A 19,618-nucleotide genomic window follows, 5' to 3' on the forward strand; every position below is an offset into this window, starting at 1 on the left:
AATACACAGATTTATTATTCTATTCAAGTCCTATGGTTATGAAAGGGTAAAAAAATAATTTGTCTATTATCCTTTCTTTTCTTTTCTCTCATCTATCTTATCCAAACAAGAATAACTATTCTTTCTTTTATCTTTTCCCCTGTCTATCCAAACACAAATAGAAATTATTACTATCATTTCTTTTCTTTTCTTTTCTCACTAAACTATCTTTTCTTTTCTTTTTTCTCATAACTAATACTATCCAAACACACCCAAGGGTCAGTTTGGTAGAGTAGAAATGGGAGGAAAGGGAAGGGAAGGTGATGGAGGGGGATTAAAAATGTGTGTTTGCCAAAAATTGTTGGAAGGAAAGGGAAGTGAAGGGAAGGGTTTGGAGGGTTAGCTTGTGCCTTCAACAGTAGATTTCTTAACCTCCCAAAAATAGGAGGAAAAGAAGGGAAAGGGAAGGAGAGGCTTGATGGGTGTTTCAGATGCCAATTTTACCCTCAAGATTGCAGAGAGAGAGAGAGACCGCCGGTGATTGAAGCTTGGAACGGCGACCCGAACTGGAACAGCAGCCATGGAAACTGAAAGATATGGGTTTTGGATTTTTTGAACAATCTGAAATGATACAGCGATACGGGTTTGAACTTTTGATTCTTGCAAACAGATAGATAAACTGGAAATATATGGGTTTTGAATTTTTGATTCTTGTAGAGAGAGAGAGAGAGAGAGAGAAAGAGAGGCCAAGTTCAGTGTTAAGAAGGAGTTGTAGAGATGGAGCGAGATTGGGGAGGCTTTGCCCTATTTTTTTATTTTTCTTTTCTTATGGCCTCAAGTTAAAGACTATATATATATATATATAATAGAGATGGAGGGTTAAGGAGGCTAAAATGATTTGCCCTAATTTTTATTTATTTATTTATTTATTATTATTATTATTTTTTTGGCAAGTACATGAAACTATATATATATATATATATATATATATATATATATATATAATATAAGGGGTATAATAGTCCATATGTTAAAATAATTCCCTTCCCTTTCTTCTCCTTTCTTTTCCCAAACATAATTATTGTCCTTCCCTTTCTTTTCCTTCATTAATCAACTAAACGCAACGGAGGTTTAAAATTATCCTTCCCTTCCCTTTCCCTCATAACTAATGTTATCCTTCCTCTTCAAACCCACAGTACTAAACAAAGCCTAACTATATGTACACATAATAAAAATAGACTTTAGACCTAACTGTTGCAAACAAAACCCTAAGGCTCAGTTTGGTATAGTGGGTTTGAAGGGAAAGGGAAAGGGAAAGGGAAAGGGAAGGGAAGGTGACGGAGGGTTATAAAAAAATTGTGTTTGGGTAAGGTGAGTAGAGGGAAAGGGAAGGAGAGGGAAGGGTTTGGAGGGGTTCTTCGTAACAATGTACGGTAATTTCTTTAACCTTCCAAAAATGGGAGGATAAGGAAGGAAAGGGAAGGCAATGGCTCATATAATATTTGTCATGCCACTTTTACCCTCAAAATTGCACTTAATATTGGGCATGTATTCAGCGCGGGAAGCTTGCGAACGGCGGACGGCGAATGGCAGATGGCGAACTCGAACTAGAACAACGATGGAAACTGAAAGATGTGGGTTTTGATTTTTTGAGGCGGACGGCGAACCCGAATTGGAACAGCGATGGAAACTGAAAGATGTGGGTTTTGATTTTTTGAGGCGGACGGCGACGGCGAACTCGAACTGGAACAGCGATGGAAAGTGAAAGGAAAAAAAAACACACACTTGATCTTCATTCCAGTAGCTAAAATTGGTTCCCAGAACAAATTTTCTTGAAATGAGCCACCTCCCATTTTTGGGAGCCTGCTCTACTCATATTGGAGCCTCCTCTACTTAAAGTAGAGCCTGCTCCATTCATATTGGAGCCTCCTCCACTTTTACTTAAGCCGGTTCCTCTTGGGGCAAAAATGTTGTTGCATATTTAAATCTCAAAATTCATCTTTTAAAATATAAAAAGGGCATAATAGTAAATTTATTATTATCCTTCCCTTTCCTTTCTTTTCTCAAACATGATTGTTATCCTTCCCTTTCTTTTCCTTCATTAATCAACCAAACACGATTGAGGATTAAACTTATCCTTCCCTTCCCTTCCCTTCCCTTTCCCTCATAACTAATGTTATCCTCCCCCTTCAAACCCACCCCACCAAACATAGCCCAAGGGTCAGTTTGGTAGAGTGGGTTTGAAGGGAAAGGGAAGGGAAGGTGATGGAGGATTATAAAAAAATTGTGTTTGGGTAAAGTTAGTGGAGCGAAAGGGAAGGAGAGGGAAGGGTTTGGAGGGTTATTTATAAACAATGTATAGTAATTTTTTAACCTTCCAAAAATGGGAAGATAAGGAAGGAAATGGAAGGCAATGGCAGGCAATGGCATAAAAAATATTTGTTAGGCCAATTTTACCCTCAAATTTACTCTTGATATTAGGGCCTGTATTCAGCGCGGGAACAAAGAAAGACATGTATTCAGCGCGGGAACAAAGGCGCCAAAATTCACTGGTATAAGAAGAAATAGGAGAGAGAAAAGGGGGAAGTGGGTTCACGTATGGGAGAGAGAGAAGGGGAAGTGGGTTCACTGCATGGTCTCTGTGCCGGAGGAGGAAGTTAATGATAGAGAGAGAAGGGAAAGGTTTGTAACAGTTAAATTCATTGGTTTACAAACAGCGCCTTTGGAGCTACGCAAGCCTTTCGAAAATTCATCTGAATTCATCATCTTCTTGAAGTATTCGATCTTCAGGTGTGTTTCTTCAATCCATCTAAGTTTTCCTCTTTTATTATTATTTTTTTTCCTTAAGATTTGTCAGTATACAGTTGGAGATTTAATGTTATATTCTACGGAAAAAATTCGTGCGATTATCTTTAATTATGTCGATGGTTTTCTTGTGAACTCTGTAATTTTGTGGGTTTCTCTCTTTTATCTTTTTGTTATAGTTAATGTGAATTTAGAAAAGAAAAAAAAAACACACACTTGATAATCCACTGCTGTAGGGGGGGAGAACTCACATGGCAAACTGTAATAACCCCACTAATACGCAGTCCCAGCGCCTTTTGAATATATTTTACTTATTAAAAAAAAAAACCCAGTAATTTAATTTTAAAAAATAACACTTCTGCCCAATTTTATAGCCAATGAGGTATCATCTAGATATTAAGGGTTGCTTTCTTTGCAGCAAAAATTCTTTTGCTTATTAAGAAAAAAAGGAAAAAAGAAAAAAAAAGGAGAAATTTAGTCATTGCAAAGTTTTGTTCATATTTCATGAGGGATTTAAGAAAAAAAGGTTTAAAAACAACTAGGAAACTTGAGAAGAAAAAAAATGCATATTCTGTTTTTATTTCATGCCCTAGTGAGGCTGTTATCAAGTTGTAATGGGCTATTATGGACATGAAATATTATGAATCCTGCATGCCATAATGAGAATGTCATTGATACAGTCCCAATTATGTCTTATTATGGTCATTATTTGAAATATGGCAACTAGGTTTTTGTTGCAATACCAACATAATCAATTGGTTTATGTCTGATCATAAGTGTCACATAATTATCATAGGTTATGTTTGGGTGGGCATTCTTAGATATATATATATATATATATATATATATATATATATATATATATATTATCAGAACATCATATATATGTTGAGTGTGTCTTATACTCTTATTTTATTAATCTACACATATTGAATTGTGAGGGTGACAATAAGTTTTGAAATGGTAAATGGAGAGGCGAAATAATATGGCAACATATGAATGGTTTTTGTGGGAACAAAGAAGGTGTTTGGTTGCAACTCAAGTTATTTGTTTGGTTGTGTATTGGCTTTTACGGAAAAAGTTTCAAAGGAGAAACTATGTTAATCGACTCACTGGACAATCAAGTTTTGAAAGAGAAATGGTCCGAAATGAACTTATGAACCAATTTAGGACAAATCAAAGATGTCGTGATATAACTCGAATGAGACCAGAGGCTTTCCAAAATTTATGTGAGATTCTTAAAAGGGAACTGGTCTTAAGGCAACAAAAAATGCATCAGTTGAAGAATAAGTTGCAAAATTTCTTCATATATTATCACACAATGTGAGGAATCGCACGATTCAGTTTTTTTTTCGTCGCTCCGGTGAGACTACAAGTTGTAATTTCCATAGTGTGTTAAGGTCAATAATCTCGTTAGAAGAAAATTTTCTCCGACAGCCTGATGGTTTAGAAGTCCCTCCGGAGATACTTAGCAATAGTAGGTTCTATCCATACTTCAAGGTAAATAGATAATTTTATTTTAAAATTTTTATACATATGTTGATATAAAAAATTTATAAAATAAATTTATATCAGAATTGTGTAGATGGAACACATGTTCGTGTGAGAGTACCTACTGAAGACGCTCCAAGATATCGTGGTCGAAAGAATTTTCCAACCACAAATGTGTTGGCTGCTTGTTCATTTGACTTGAGATTCACATATGTCTTGCCTGGATGGGAAGGGACTGCATCAGACTCGAGAGTAATTAAGAGTGCATTTGAAAGAAAGGATAAGTTGAGAATCTCTAAAGGTAATTTCTATATAAAATTTATAAAATATTATTTTCTGATTTATAGTTATTCAAAGATAACAACTTTTATTCTTAATAGGTAAATATTATCTTGTTGATGGTGGGTATATGCTACGAGGTGGACTTGTCACGCCTTGTAGAGGTGTTTGATATCATTTGAAAGAATTTGCTTCACATCGACCTGAAAATCCTCGGGAATTGTTTCACTTACGACATGCGTCGTTACGTAATGCGATTGAGAGAGCATTTGGTGTATTAAAGAAATGATTTCCAATTATAGGAAGCACAATTGAGCCCACTTACTCGATCGAAACACAAACAGAGATTATCCTTGCATGTTGCATTCTGCATAATTATTTAATGGGCGTTGATCCTGATGAAAGACATATTGATGAAGTAGATCGGGAGCTCTTAAACCAAGTTGAAGTTCAAGTTGAAGATGAAGATGAAGATGAAGATGCAGATGATGATCAAACTCCAAGGGATATTGCTGAAGGAGAACATATAAGGGACACCATTGCAATGAACATGTGGAATGACTATGTAGCAAATCAACTGTGACTAATGTTACGTGTGTTATAAGTCTAAATCTTTTGCTTGTTTGATAAATGCTTAAAACCTTAGTTTTATTTATTTTCTTTTATGACAAGTACTTGGTCTTTACTAAGACTTTATTGGTAGCTCAAGTTTTATTTGATGATATATTGTTAAAGAAGAAAAAGCATAGTCGATATCTTATATTACTCATGTTAATTTGTTTGTCATGATGTTATTAATTTTTTTTTTTTTTTTTTTTGTTGGTCACACTCTATTTTGAAAATTTACATTGGATTCTACTCATTTGCTAATTTGTTATGTAGATAAGAAAATGAGTAACACAACAAACAAAAATGAAGGAAGCAAGAAAGATAGGTTTGTTTGGACGCAACAAATGGAAGATGCATTCATTGATGTGCTGTATTACCAACATATTAAAGGGAATAGGGTTGATGGAACTTTTACTAGTAAAGCATATGATGAAATGGTTAAAGAATTGTGTGCAAAACTTGAAATGGATTTTACAAAAGATAGGATTAAGAATCGATTGAAGACTATAAAGACTCATTTCAATGAGTGGTATGACCTGTTTAAGAATGGATTGAGCGGATTTGCTTGGAGTCGTGAGACAAAGATGTGGAGTGCGAAACCAGAGGTTCGGAATTCATTGATTGAGGTACTATTTTTTTTTATTTATTAATTTGGAGTTATTTTTACTATAAAAGTATGTTTAAGGCCTAATTCATATGGAAACTCTTGAAATATTTTTTCTATGTTGTTCTAGTGTCGTTGCTTTACCCAAAGTATGTTTAATCTATGATAGTTTTAATTTCTTCTTTCATGTACTTTCAATTTTGGAGTTATTTTTACTTTAAACACTATGAAATGTTTAACATATATATATATTTTTATATGCTTGTAATAGGCAAAACTGCAAGCGGAGAAATGGAGAACTACACCTATTAACAACTATGATAAGTTGCTTGCAAAAGATAGAGCGATGGGTGATGAGGCTACAACTGCTAAGGAGAAACGTTTTTAATGGGCTAGCTCAACTAATGACAAATTAATGGGAAGTATTGATGGTATTGATCAGCTAGTAGGAGAAAATGAGGTGACTTTGGAAAATGTTGAGCGTGTGGCTGATGAGATTGAAAGGATAATGTCCCCTAAGGCAACTTCTATTGCATCTTTAAGTGCAAAAGGAAAGAGGAAACGGTCTTCACGTGGTGTCTCTAATGATACACAAGACATAGCAAATGCAATTTCGTCTGTTGCAGAATCTATTAAAGAGGGAAATGCTCTTTATGGAAAACATAATTGTAAGGTGCATTCGGAGGAGGAAATCTATAATGAGCTGGAATCAATTGGACTTGAGCCATTTTTAATTGATGATGCTTACTTTTATCTCGCTAACCATCCTGATCAAACGAGGATATTCCTTGTTGTTCCAGTTGCAAAGCGTAAGAATATTTTGGAGAAAATGATGTATGATTCAACATGATGCTGATTGATGATGGGTAGTCTTTCTTTTTGTTGGGTATGGGTTCCTTTTTTGAGAAACACTTCTGGGAATGCTATGAATTCCTTTTTTGTTGGTGAAACTTTGTGATGCTATATTATGGAAAAAGTATGTATTGGAACCCTTTTACAATGATGTAAATCTAGGAACTTGACTATGATGTAATTATTATTATCTACTCTTTTGGTTATGGAATTTTATAATGATTATACTTTTGGTCTCTTGGTCTATTTAGCAGGTGATGTTTGTGTTTATTGAGGTTTCTTTTGTTGGTTCCGTAGCATTCATTTTTCTTTGAAATTGGAGTTGTGTTAGTGGATTATCAAAGCAGAGCAAAATAGGAAACTATGCTTCGAATTACAGCATATACTACTAATGCTTTACTTAAATTTCAGATTCAATATATTGATGTTATACTTAAATTTCAGATTCAATATATTGATGCTATACTTAAGGTCGTCAACCCCAATTATGAAAAATCAATTCAATATATTGATGCTATACTTAAATTTCAGATTGACTTACTCCATTATGTTATTGTTAGCAAAATTTAATAAATCTTCTACTGCCCTTAAATTAGGTACCATTTTCTTAGGGATCATGTTACATTAAACTTACATTTATTAATACAGAAAAAAAATTGGCTGATATTTTTACAAAACCACTCCAAGAGGATAGATTTTGTCCACTTAGAAGGGAAATTGGAATGATCACAAAACAGAATGCCATACAGTGAAGTAGCAGCAGTAGAGTCGGCTCTATCAAAATAAGAGCCGCCTCTATAGGGAATGAGAGTAGGCTCCACTTACACAAGAGCCAGCTCCCCAAACCTGCATCCAAAATTCTCAATGTCTATACTCTCGGGATCTTCCACTGCAGACAATAGAGCCGGCTCCACAAAAAGGAAGAGCCGGCTCCTTGAATTTCCTAAATCCATGCTTTCGGCATCTCCAGGAAGAGCCACCTCTAGAAATAGGTTGAGCCGGCTCCTTTATTGGCCTGCATACACCAACTCTCGGGATTTCTCAAATGCCCAAAAGAGCCGGCTCCAGCAACTAATTGAGGCGGCTCCAAAAATAATTAAGAGCCGGCTCCATGATCAAGGTTAAGCCGGCTCCACTCATCTGTTTCCTTCCTATTTCACTCAGCATCTCTCAAAAACCCATAAGAGCCGGCTCCATGATCATGGTTGAGCCGGCTCCACTCAAGTGTCCTATTCCCATTATATCTCGGCACTTCCTAATTTGGGCTCATTACTGAAACATTCCAGAGAGCAAATTGACTTAGGAGACTTCATCTTGCTTTGGGCGAATTCTTCCATATGATGGGTTCCTTCACTGGTATGTTAAATCCATGAAATTCCCTCTTCAATTTATATATATTCCTACTCTTAATTTGTTTCTTTTGCTCCTTCATCATGCTTATTTCATCTAAATTTGCCATTTCTCTCTCTTCTTCACAAATATTAAATTCATCATCTTTGGTAAGATTTCATTGCTCATTCTCTTAAATTCATGCTTTCTTGATGTTCATTGTCATCATTATTCAAGCTTGAATATCTCTTTGTATCTTTATCAATCTCATCTCTATCAAACCCTCAAAACCCTAGAAATATCATATAGTGATTTGAACACAAATTAGGTTGGCTTTGTGAATCTATGCTCTAAATTGCAAATTTTACTATGATTCCATTCAAGTTCCATCTTGGGTTGTCATTTTAAGGCTGATTTTATCAATTCCAAAACCTTGACCTTGATGCTCATTAACTGTTCTGGGGTCTCTAGAATGAAGTTTCTTAGCACTCATAACTTGACTGGATGTGCAAATTAAATTAGTTTTTATTTGCACAAATTCTTGGAATTTTAAATTTTATTTCCATTGAACGGTTCTTGAGCATTCAAAATATCTATTCTATGGCTTCCTCTTCACGTAGAAAAAATCCTCCTCATGGCCAAAATAGGAATACTAGACGTACCCATGATCATGAATCCAGCCCTAGTGAAGAAAATCCTCCCATTCAAATCTCTGTAACAATGTTGTATCGAACTCCTACATACAAGAAGTTATATGAAAAAAATTTCAATCTTAGGAAAGTGGCCAAAGGAAAAGTTTTGTCACACACAATTTGTGACGACCTCAACCTCAACACCTATAAACTCTTCGATGCTATTGGCCTTGGTGCATTTGTTGGGATGAACAACAAGTATTATCCTAGACTTGTGCAATTATTCTACACCCACCTTGAGAAAATGCCCGGTGTAGAGAACTTCAATGCTATGTGGCAGGAATAGTATTCCATCTTGATGTTAGCAGCATTGCCAGAATTCTTCATCTTAATGATGGTATTCAATTCTACTCACCACAAAGATGGTACAATGGGAAAGGTTTTGACAAACTAGCAGCAATTCGTCAAATGGGCTATGATTCCCGCACCACCAATACCAAAGAGGTCAAATCCAAACAATTAACTATGGAAGCTCGCTTGATCCACAAAATCATTGCATACTCCATTCTTCTTAAAACCGGCAGTCGCTCAAGAGTCTCTCACATGGAAATCTTTTTGATTTGGTGCGTGTTGAATGGAAAAGTATTTGATTTGGCATACATCATTTTTCATCACATGTTGGCATGCAAGAAAAAGGAAAAGAGTCCCCTCCACTATGCTATGGTTCTCACTCACATCTTCATGGATAAACATGTTCCACTTGACAAAAGTGAATCAACCAAACAAGGCCCAAGAGATATACTCGATGCTCTCAATCTTGACCAAATGGGGCTAAAAAGGGACTTAAACGGTGAGTGGTTTTATCCTAGGCAACGAAAGTTCGAAGAGGCTAGAGCTAAAGGAGAAGAGATTAAGGATGTTGATGATGGGGATGAAGAAGAACCAGAAAGTGATGACAGTACTGAAGATGAGGAAGTTCCAACTCCGAATTGCACCAATTATGATCTTTTGTTAGAAATTCTCAAAGGCACTCGTCAAAATCAAGCCACTCTTGAAAAACAACAAGATCAACTTGACGGTCAACAAGCTCAGCTTGACGAAATGCAAGCGACAATCGATAATCTTAATGATGATTTTCAAGTATTTCGAAGAGCATATCGTTCTATTCCACCTTAGAACAATATCCCTCCGTTTCAAACTGTTTCTGTGTGCCCTCACTTACCATATTCGCTTTTGGGAAGCAATTTTTTTTTTTTTTGCTATGTTTTATTTATTGATGTCATTTTCTGTTGAAGTCCTTTTCATGATCAATGTTTTTGTCTAACATGGTAGCTGTGTCCTCACTCTCCTTATGTATTGATCTCTGCCATCTATAAAATGAAATATTTGCTTCATATTTATTCATTTGCCCTTTATTTCATTGTTTACGAAATAGGAAATACCTTGTTGCTCAAATATTCATAAATAAAATCTTAACAGCATAAGAAAACCTTAAAATTTATATTTCAAAATACGGTAAAGCAAGAATCTACAATCACTTAAGAGAAGAACATTGGCAAGTAAATATTACTGGCTATTTCTCTTAGCCTTTTCCTTGCCCGATAGTGAGTGAGGTGGCATGCAGATATCCTTTGAATGAGACCTAAATGCTATTCTCACTATGTAAAAGAAAAAATAACAAAATTAGACAAGTGTAATGTAAATTTTCAGGAAATAATATTTCCTTTGAAGCATGAGTCACTTGAAATGGAAATCAACCAATCACCTAATGACTGCAACAAACTGCTCCATTCTTATGCAATGAAAAACGAATATGAAAATGACAAATACAATGTGCTTGAAATCGAAGAATTGATCCAATCTTACCTTAAGCATCAAAGTGTCAGCATTTGACCCATCAATGACCTCAATTCTTCAATTGATTCGGAATTGAATCTAAGAGTCGGTGAAATACCAACATATCTAAGTCATATAAAATAATTTGAAAAAAAAATGGATTGAATGGAAAAGAATAACAGATGACTTCTGCAGAGATCATTTACAGAAGCTTCCGAAATGGATTGCTAATAAATTATTTACATTGAAGTCTTCTCAACTTATTTTTCACAATAAACTTTGGAATAACTTGATGCTTGTAGAAGTCTTCAAACATAAAGCCTAAAGATCATCAAATGTGTAAAAAATTTCACAGGGCTTTGAAATAAACTTCGACGGACTAGATATGTCCCAGTTTTCCTCAATTAGATCAGAACTCAAGGCAAAATTATGGATTAGTATCTAATTTAGATTAAGTTTCTATGTGCATAGATAAGCACCTAGGACAATGGCATTCAATACCAAACCCTTCGGATAGGATAGTTTGCCGAGCACCATGATCCATACTTGCATCAATATGGCAAATTTGTAGCTCTTCACCTGCAATACCAAACAGGAAAATAAAATTGAGCTAATGGTCCATCTGGAAGTTTTATTATAGACACAAATAATAATAACAATAATAATAAGATTCCTAAAAGTACCTATGAGCCAGCTGAGTCAACAAAACAATAGGAAATCCGAACTTTAATGAAATAGTTCCTCACTTTATGAAATAGTTCCTCACTTTATGCTGAGAAATTACCCATTCAAGCTTCTCATCTGCCACATTCTGCAGTGTCACTCCTCTATAATTTTATCTCACCCCTTGAGAAACTGATGCGCTACTGATGGAGTATGTGCACAAGTTCTTCTGTAGAAGTCTATTTTATTTTTTAGTCTTGCACAACAATGGAGCCGCCTCCACTCAAGGTAGAGCCTGCTCTTTTCATTCCAGTAACTAAAATTGGTTCCCAGAACAATTTTTCTTGAAAGGAGCCGCCTCCCATTTTTGGAAGCCTGCTCTACTCATATTGGAGCCTTCTCTACTTAAAGTAGAGCCTGCTCCATTCATATTGGAGCCTCCTCCACTTTTACTTGAGCCGGCTTCTTTTATAAGATTTGAAGTACTTTATTAAAAGCAATTAAAGAAGATCTACACTAGTTTTCTCGAAGACTTACATTCTCCTCAATACAGTTTAAGCAACCATCATTGGGTATAAATGCAGCGATCTTCTTCCCATTCTTAATCAGCTGCACCCGAGCACATTTTCTGATGGCAGAGTTTGGCTGCTTAGCCTCAATACCACTGCATAAATTAGTTAAGTGCTATTGAGTTTTGAAATATTGATTTGGAAAGAGAAGATGAATGTGGCATTTGTTACCAAACTGAGCCTTAGAACCGAATCTTGGGGCAAAAATGTTGTTGCATATTTAAATCTAAAAATTTATCTTTTAAAACATAAATAGGGCATAATAGTAAATTTATTATTATCCTTCCATTTCCTTTCTTTTCCCAAACATGATTGTTATTCTTCCCTTTCTTTTCCTTCATTAATCAACCAAAAACGATTGAGGATTAAACTTATCCTTCCCTTCCCTTCCCTTTCCCTCATAACTAATGTTATCCTCCCCCTTCAAACCCACCCTACCAAACATAGCCTAAGAGTCAGTTTGGTGCAATGGAAAAGGGAGGAAAGGGAAGGGAAGGTGATGGAAGGGGATTAAAAATTTGTGTTTGGCAAAAAATGGTGGAAGGAAAGGGAAGGTTTTGGAAGGTTATGTGAAAGCTTCAACAGTGTTTTGCTTATCCTCCCAAAAATGGGTGGAAATAGAAGGAAAGGGAAGGCTAGGGTTGATGAATTAGTTCTGATTCCAAATTTACCCTTCACAAAATCAAGATTACACTTGATTTTAGGATTTAGTTTGCAAAACAAGAATAACAGACCCTGATTAGTTGATTTAGAAAAAAAATTAAAACAAAACCCATACATACAGTTAGCAGTTGCAGCGAGAGAGGGGGGCAAGCTTGGAGAGTTGAGAGACAGCGGTTGAAACTTGCGAACGGCGAACCTGAACAGGAATAGCAGGCGATGGAAATTGAAAGATATGAGTTTTGATTTTTTGAACAATCTGAAATGATATGCCAATATAGGTTTTGAACTTTTGATTCTTGATAGATAAACTGAAATATATGGGTTTTGAACTTCTGATACTTATAGTGCAGAGAGAGAGATAGGGCAAGTTCAGAGTTGAGAACGAGAATAAAGATGGAGGCGGAGAGATTGGGGAGGCTGAAATGATTTTCCCTAAATCTTGTGGCCCATCATCCATATACGTGGCTTACAGAGGCTATTTTACTTTTTATATTTATTTTTTATTTTTGGTAGAGGTTGCTGAAATTTTACTATTGCATTATTTTAAGTACTAAATACATAAATATAAAAAAGGTATGTACCTATTTGTGTGTGTTAAAATTATAGGAGACAATATATATATATATATATATATATATATATATCTTTTAAAATGGAAAAGGGTATAATAGTAAATTTCCTCTCTTTCTTGTCTTTTCCCAAACATGATTATTATACTTCCCTTTCTTTTCCCAAATATGATTATTATACTTCCCTTTCTTTTCCTTCATTAATCAACCAAACACGATGGGGGGTTAAAGTTATCATTCCCTTCCCTTTCCCTCATAACTAATATTATCCTTCCCCTTCAAACCCACTATACCAAACATAGCCTAACTACACACAATAAAAATACACTTTAGACCTAACTGTTTGCAAACAACACCCTTCTAAACAGTAGGGTGGCAAATTTTGATATGACACGACAACATGATAAGAGTTGAGCAGATTTGGATTGAAATTAAACGATTGTGGTCATAAATTTAGATTAATTAACTTATTTAATTAACTTGTTTAGACTTGAGGGATTCAACATATAATCAACTTGTTTATATCCATTTAACTATACGGGCCATATGAACATTTCTATTTGAGTTACACAATAACTATCTAAACTTTTGTCTATTAGAGACTATTTAATAATTTAGTTGAATTTAGGAAAAATAATAATAATAATAATAATATAGTTGAAATGAAACTTATATTTTTTTCTAATATATTATTAGATGGAGTATTACTAATAATCTAAGTATTATAATGTCTCGTTTTAGTAAATAGGTCATTAAAAGGTTTATACGTATAACTGTTTAATAAATAGGTCATGTTAGTGTTCAGGTTCCTGACATGATTATTAAATGGGTCATGTTTGGGTTGATCTATTTAATATAATACCATTGAGTCGACACGACACGATTTTGACTTGCGAACACGATTTGCCACCCTTACACTAAACAGAAGAGAAAAGAAAAAAAAAAAATGATAGCATATTAGTTAGGAGATAAGAAAAGAAAAGAAAAAAATAATAGCAATAATCTTTATTCATGTTTGGATAAAACTATGAAAGAAAAGAGAGAAAATGATAAAATCGATAGCGTTGGTCAAGCATCGTTTGAGCCATGGTTCGAGTTGCGATCGATCACGTTCGCGGCATAAATCTTGCAACTTCAGATCTTGAGCTCTCTTTACGGGTACTTTGTGTTGCTTTGATTTGATGAGCCATACATTGACAAGTTTGGAACCATCAATTTTTTGCACCGTTGTTGGAGATTACGGTTTAATTGATTCAATTTGAAATTGGTGCTCATTTGATTTGTAGTTTAGGTTTTTTGTATATCATCTTCTTATTGTTTGTTTTTGTGTAATTCTAGGTACTTGATCGAAAGAGGACAAAACTTGGAGCTCGAAGCTTTAGCTTGGGACCTTTGTGAGCTTATCTTGGAATCTTAAACTTATAATTGTACACTTTATAGTTTTGTTTTATTTCTATTTTGGATAGTCCTTGTCGAGGCTATCGTTTCTTTTATTTTTCTTGTTCAAGCATAGGCCCTTATCAAGGCCATTTATTTTTCTTATATTGATTTAAGGAGGACGGGATCATTGCATGTGGAGAAATTGTTGTGATGTTGTTGTTATTGCTGTTGTTGTAATTTGTGTTGTTGTGGTGCAGGCTCAGTAGGAGATCCTTACATAATTCTCTTGTTCCTATTGATCTTGAAATCGAATCCACTCTTAGGGAATTTAGAAGATATGATAGGAAGCTCCCTCTTTTAAGCAATCACTCTCTCACTCTAATGGCGAATAATGACATTCCACATCCTCATCATTAACCACATCCTTTGCCCAATCCTCCACCTAGGGCTCTTAAGGACCATTACATTCCAAATGCATATAATTATCCTACATGCTATAAAATGCCAAATGTTCAAGCTAATCATTATGAGATTAAACCCGAAATCACCCAAATGTTGCCATCTTTTTGTGGTAACCCACATGAAGATCCTTATCGACATTTGGATGAATTCTTGGAAGTGTGTTCAATTATCAAAATCACTGGTTTTCCGGAAGAAGCATTGAGAATGAAACCTTTTTCCTTTCTCGCTTAAGGATAAAGCTAAACATTGGTTCAATACTTCAAGGGCAAAAATACTAACACTTCTTGAGCTCACATATAACGAGAATTCCTTAAGAAGTACTTCCCCGCAAGTAAAACTGATCAAATTAGGCGAGCCATAATGGGTTTCTCTAAAAATGATGGTGAATAATTCTATGAAGCGTGGGAAAGTAATTGAATTGTCTTATCCAAAATATGATCTAATTATACTATATACTATAGTATTATTTATTTAAATATTATCTATAAATATAAAATAATAATCTATAAATATATAATTTCTGATAATATATAGTTCAATATAATCAAATAAAACTATAAAATAAATGAACCTGATTAAAAGTTGAGGCTAGAATTTAATTCTATGTCCTTAAGACAGATTCACCCCCCAATGGTGTTAACAGACTCAGTGGCGTCTATCTCCCAGGATACAACGACTTGTCTTCCTTCGGTAGTAGCACTATAAACCAAATGAATAGGCGAACCGGCTCGGTGTAATACTCTCTAACTCGAACTCGGACTCGGAGTGACTGACTAAGGCTCGAACCCAAGGCTTGAACCCACAGACTAAAGATAGAAGAATGAAGAAGAAAATTCAGAAGAAGAGGAGAATTCTCTGAATTTTGGTGTGATTTGCAAATGATCCAAAGGGGGATATTTATAGGTAGCAAGGTGCCTTTTTGGGTGGGTGCAACCATGGGTTATGATGGTTCAAAAAAAGGTGCAACCCTTTGTAAAAAACTAAAAAGTGGTTTTTTAATTTAAATTCAAAAAACCAACCACCCAAAAACCAACCATTTGTGAAACCTATTTAAATAAGCCTAGCCCAAAAACAGGCCCAATCCAAAATTCCATTTAGTAAAAAGAATAACCGGACTTTATAATTAGGCCCAAGCCCAAGCCCAAGCCCAAATCCAAGCCCAAGCTTGAATTATTTAAACTTTAATTGGTTTTAACATTTTTTCTATTTAGGCTTATCAAACACCTCACTTTGGATCTAATTTCTCATTCACCCGGAAACGAATTTGAGTAAGTAAATATACCACGTTCATCTCCTTGCAGAGAGGAACGCGCTGGTCTATAGATCCACAAAAAATTCTTAGCGGAATCTATTCCAATTCTCATCTAAAGTTTATATTTTTAATGCCCCTGTTTTCAACAATCCCCCACATGAATGGAAATTTGCGTAGATTACAAATGAAGAAGATACAGACACTAGAGAGAGTACTATTATAAAGTAATTGCATCGGGATAGGTAGCTTTTGGCCTTGAACCTTCCCTCGTGTATTAATATCGGATTTACTGGCTAACCAGTGAATATGATGTCTTGAACTGTTCAGCCGTTGATGAAAACCAAGACAATAGTAAACACACAATTCCTTCCCGTACAAAGTCGGTTCTCACGGTTGACTATCGCAATGTATACATATAGCGGGCATAGGTTTAGGCCAATTTGGAATATCTTCTAAGAAATTACGAAGTCACTCAGCTTATTGACCAGCTTTATCCAAAGCAATAAATTCAGATTCCATAGTGGATCTGGCAATACAAGTTTGTTTTGAAGATTTATAAGATATGACACCTCTTCTAATAGTAAAGACATAGCCACTTGTGGATTTAGAATCCTTCGTATCTGATATCCAATTAGCATCACTGTATCCTTCAAGTACTGCTGGATATCTAGAATAATGTAATCCACAACTTATGGTATATTTTAAATACCTTAGAACTCTGATTATTGCAGTCCAATGGTTCTTTCCTGGATTACTTGTATATCTATTCAATTTATTAACTGAGTATGCTATATCTGGTCGTGTGCAATTCATCAAATACATTAAGCTTCCTATAATGTGAGAATACTCAAGTTATGATATGCTAGGACCAGTATTTTTCAATAAATGAAGATTTACATCAACAGGAGTCTTTACAAGACTACTATATTCCTTATTAAACTTTTCTAATATTTTCTCAATATAGTGAGATTGAGATAATATTAGACCATCTGATGTTCTAGAAATCTTGATTCCTAGTATGACATTAGCTATACCTAAATCTTTCATATCGAAATTTTTGGTTAACATCTTTTTAGTAGTTTTGATTATAACATCATTACTACCCATTAGTAGCATATCATCCACATATAGGCATACAATGACATATCCATTTTGAGTGTTTTTTACATAAACACATTTATCACACTCATTAATTTTAAAACCATTTGATAATATCACTTTGTCAAATTTTTCATGCCATTATTTAGGTGCTTGTTTCAATCCATATAAGGATTTTACAAGCTTGCACACCTTCTTTTCTTTTCCTGGAACTATAAAACCTGCAGGTTGTTCCATATAGATTTCCTCCTCTAATTCACCATTCAAGAAGGCAATCTTAACATCCATTTGATGTATTTCTAAATTTTACAATGCTGCAATAACTAGTAACAATCTAATAGATGTTATTCTTGTGACTGATGAATATGTATCAAAACAATCCAAGCCTTCATTTTGCCTATATCCTTTAGCAACAAGTCGGGCTTTATATTTATTAATTGAACCATCGGGCTTTATCTTTCTCTTGAAAATCCACTTATACCCTAAAGGTTTTGTACCAGGAGGAAGATCCACCAGCTCCCAAGTATGATTTTGCATGATGGATTCAATTTCACTATTTATGGCTTCTTTCCATAAAGGAGCTTCAGGAGAAGACATAACTTCCTTATAGCTTTGTGGCTCATTCTCCAATATATATGTCAGAAAATCAGGACCAAATGACTTAGACGTTCTAGCTCTTTTGCTACGTCTAGGTTCTTCCTTATTTTCATTATCTTTAGACTATTGGTCTATATTTTCTTGTATATTGCTATTATCGATATCATGATTTCTTTTAAGAGGATTTTTACAAGGATATATATCCTCAAAGAAACAAGCATTCCTTGACTCAATAATTGTATTGACATGGATGTCAGGAATGTCTGATTTATGCATAAGGAAACGATATGCACTACTATTCTGTGCATAGCCTATGAAAATACCATAAAAGGTTTTTGGTCCTATCTTAACTTTCTTAGGAGTAAGAATCGCAACCTTAGCTAAACACCCCCCCACTTTTAAGAATTTATAGGAAGGTTTTTAACCTTTCCATAATTTATAAGGTGTCACATTTGTTTTCTTTTGAGGTATTTTGTTAAGAACATATTTAGCAGAGAGTAAAGCTTCCCCCCATAAATTCTGGGTTAAACCAGAACTTATAAACATAACATTCATCATTTCTTTTAAGGTACGGTTTTTGCGTTCAGTAACACCGTTCTGTTGAGGTGAATAAAGAGCGGTAGTTTGGTGAATAATACCATGTTTTGAGCAAATGTCAGTGAATGGTACTTCGTATTCACCACCTTTATCGCTTCTAAACACTTTTATCTTTTTGCCAAGTTGATTCTCAACCTCATTTTTGTAATGTTTAAACATTTCCAAGGCTTTATCTTTACTTCTTAATAAGTATACATAACAGTATCTTGTGCAATCATCAATAAAAGTAATAAAATACTTTTCTCCACCTCTAGTTGGCATAGATTTAAAGTCACAGATATCACTGTGAATTAATGCTAGAGGTTCAGTACTTCGCTCTATAGAGTGAAATGAGGTTCTAGTCAATTTTGCTTCTACACATGTTTGACATTTTTGATTTAAATCAATACTAAATTTAGGTATAGACTCCATGTTAATTAATCTACGAATCGTATCATAATTAACATGTCCTAACCTACCATGCCACACATCAGATGATTCAATCATATAAGCAGAAGAAGCATTAGCTTTATTATTATTATTATTAATAGGCTTTGGGTACAATAGTCATTACATTGAACTTAAATAGTCCATTACTTAGATACCCTTTACCCACATACACCCCATTCTTAGTCAGCACAAACTTGTCAGATACAAAGACCAACTTGAACCCATTCTTGCTTAGAAGTGACCCAGAGACCAAGTTCTTCCTGATGTCTGGTACATACAGCACATTATTAAGAGTGAGCTCTTTGCCTGAGGTCATTAGTAGCTTGACCTTTCCTTGTCCTTCAACCATTGCAGTAGAAGAGTTCCCCATGTAGAGTTGTTTTTCATTATCTATAGCTTCATAGGCAGTGAACATCCTCTTTTTAGAGCAAACATGACGAGTAGCTCCTGTGTCCACCCACCATTCTCTACTGTTGCTCACCAGGTTGATTTCAGAAACCACAGTTGAAAGATCTAGCTCTGACACATTATCTATCAACTTATCTTCCTTAGTAATATGCATCTCAGTGGTCTTTTTCTTGGGGTTGTGTTGTGCTTTGCGGCTACGACAGTCTTTAGCTCTGTCACCCCCCTAGACCGTAGTCCAGATTATGAACACAACACACAATACAATCAGAGGCTCAAAATCAAAAAAAAAAAAAAAAAAAAAACAAACAAACATATCCCTGTAACCTGTCTCAACCACACATCCACCTATCTATTTCCCTTTACAAAAACAAGATTGAAAATTAATACATAAGATGCACAAATTACAACATCAAAGTTTGAAAGTCCGAAATAACATTTATTACATGCCAGCAATATTCTAAAGAAATATGAGACAAAACATAGACTATTTTGCGGAATATAACACAACAACACCA

At 34.8% G+C, this 19,618-nt stretch overlaps 1 protein-coding gene across 1 annotated transcript; it reads left to right on the forward strand.

Annotated features, from left to right (window-relative positions):
* The first annotated feature begins 5,444 nt into the window (after positions 1 to 5,444).
* Positions 5,445 to 6,155, forward strand: LOC132309052 (uncharacterized). The gene is made up of 2 exons (XM_059807406.1): positions 5,445 to 5,789; positions 6,039 to 6,155. The coding sequence occupies exons 1-2, from the start codon at positions 5,445 to 5,447 to the stop codon at positions 6,153 to 6,155; spliced, it is 462 nt and encodes a 153-aa protein (XP_059663389.1).
* The last annotated feature ends 13,463 nt before the right edge of the window (positions 6,156 to 19,618 follow it).

The sequence above is a fragment of the Cornus florida genome, unplaced genomic scaffold (genome assembly GCF_030987335.1).
Source record: "Cornus florida cultivar Cherokee Brave unplaced genomic scaffold, ASM3098733v1 CherokeeBrave_3.0.0_Hap2_Chr05, whole genome shotgun sequence".
Taxonomy (NCBI): Eukaryota; Viridiplantae; Streptophyta; class Magnoliopsida; order Cornales; family Cornaceae; genus Cornus; species Cornus florida.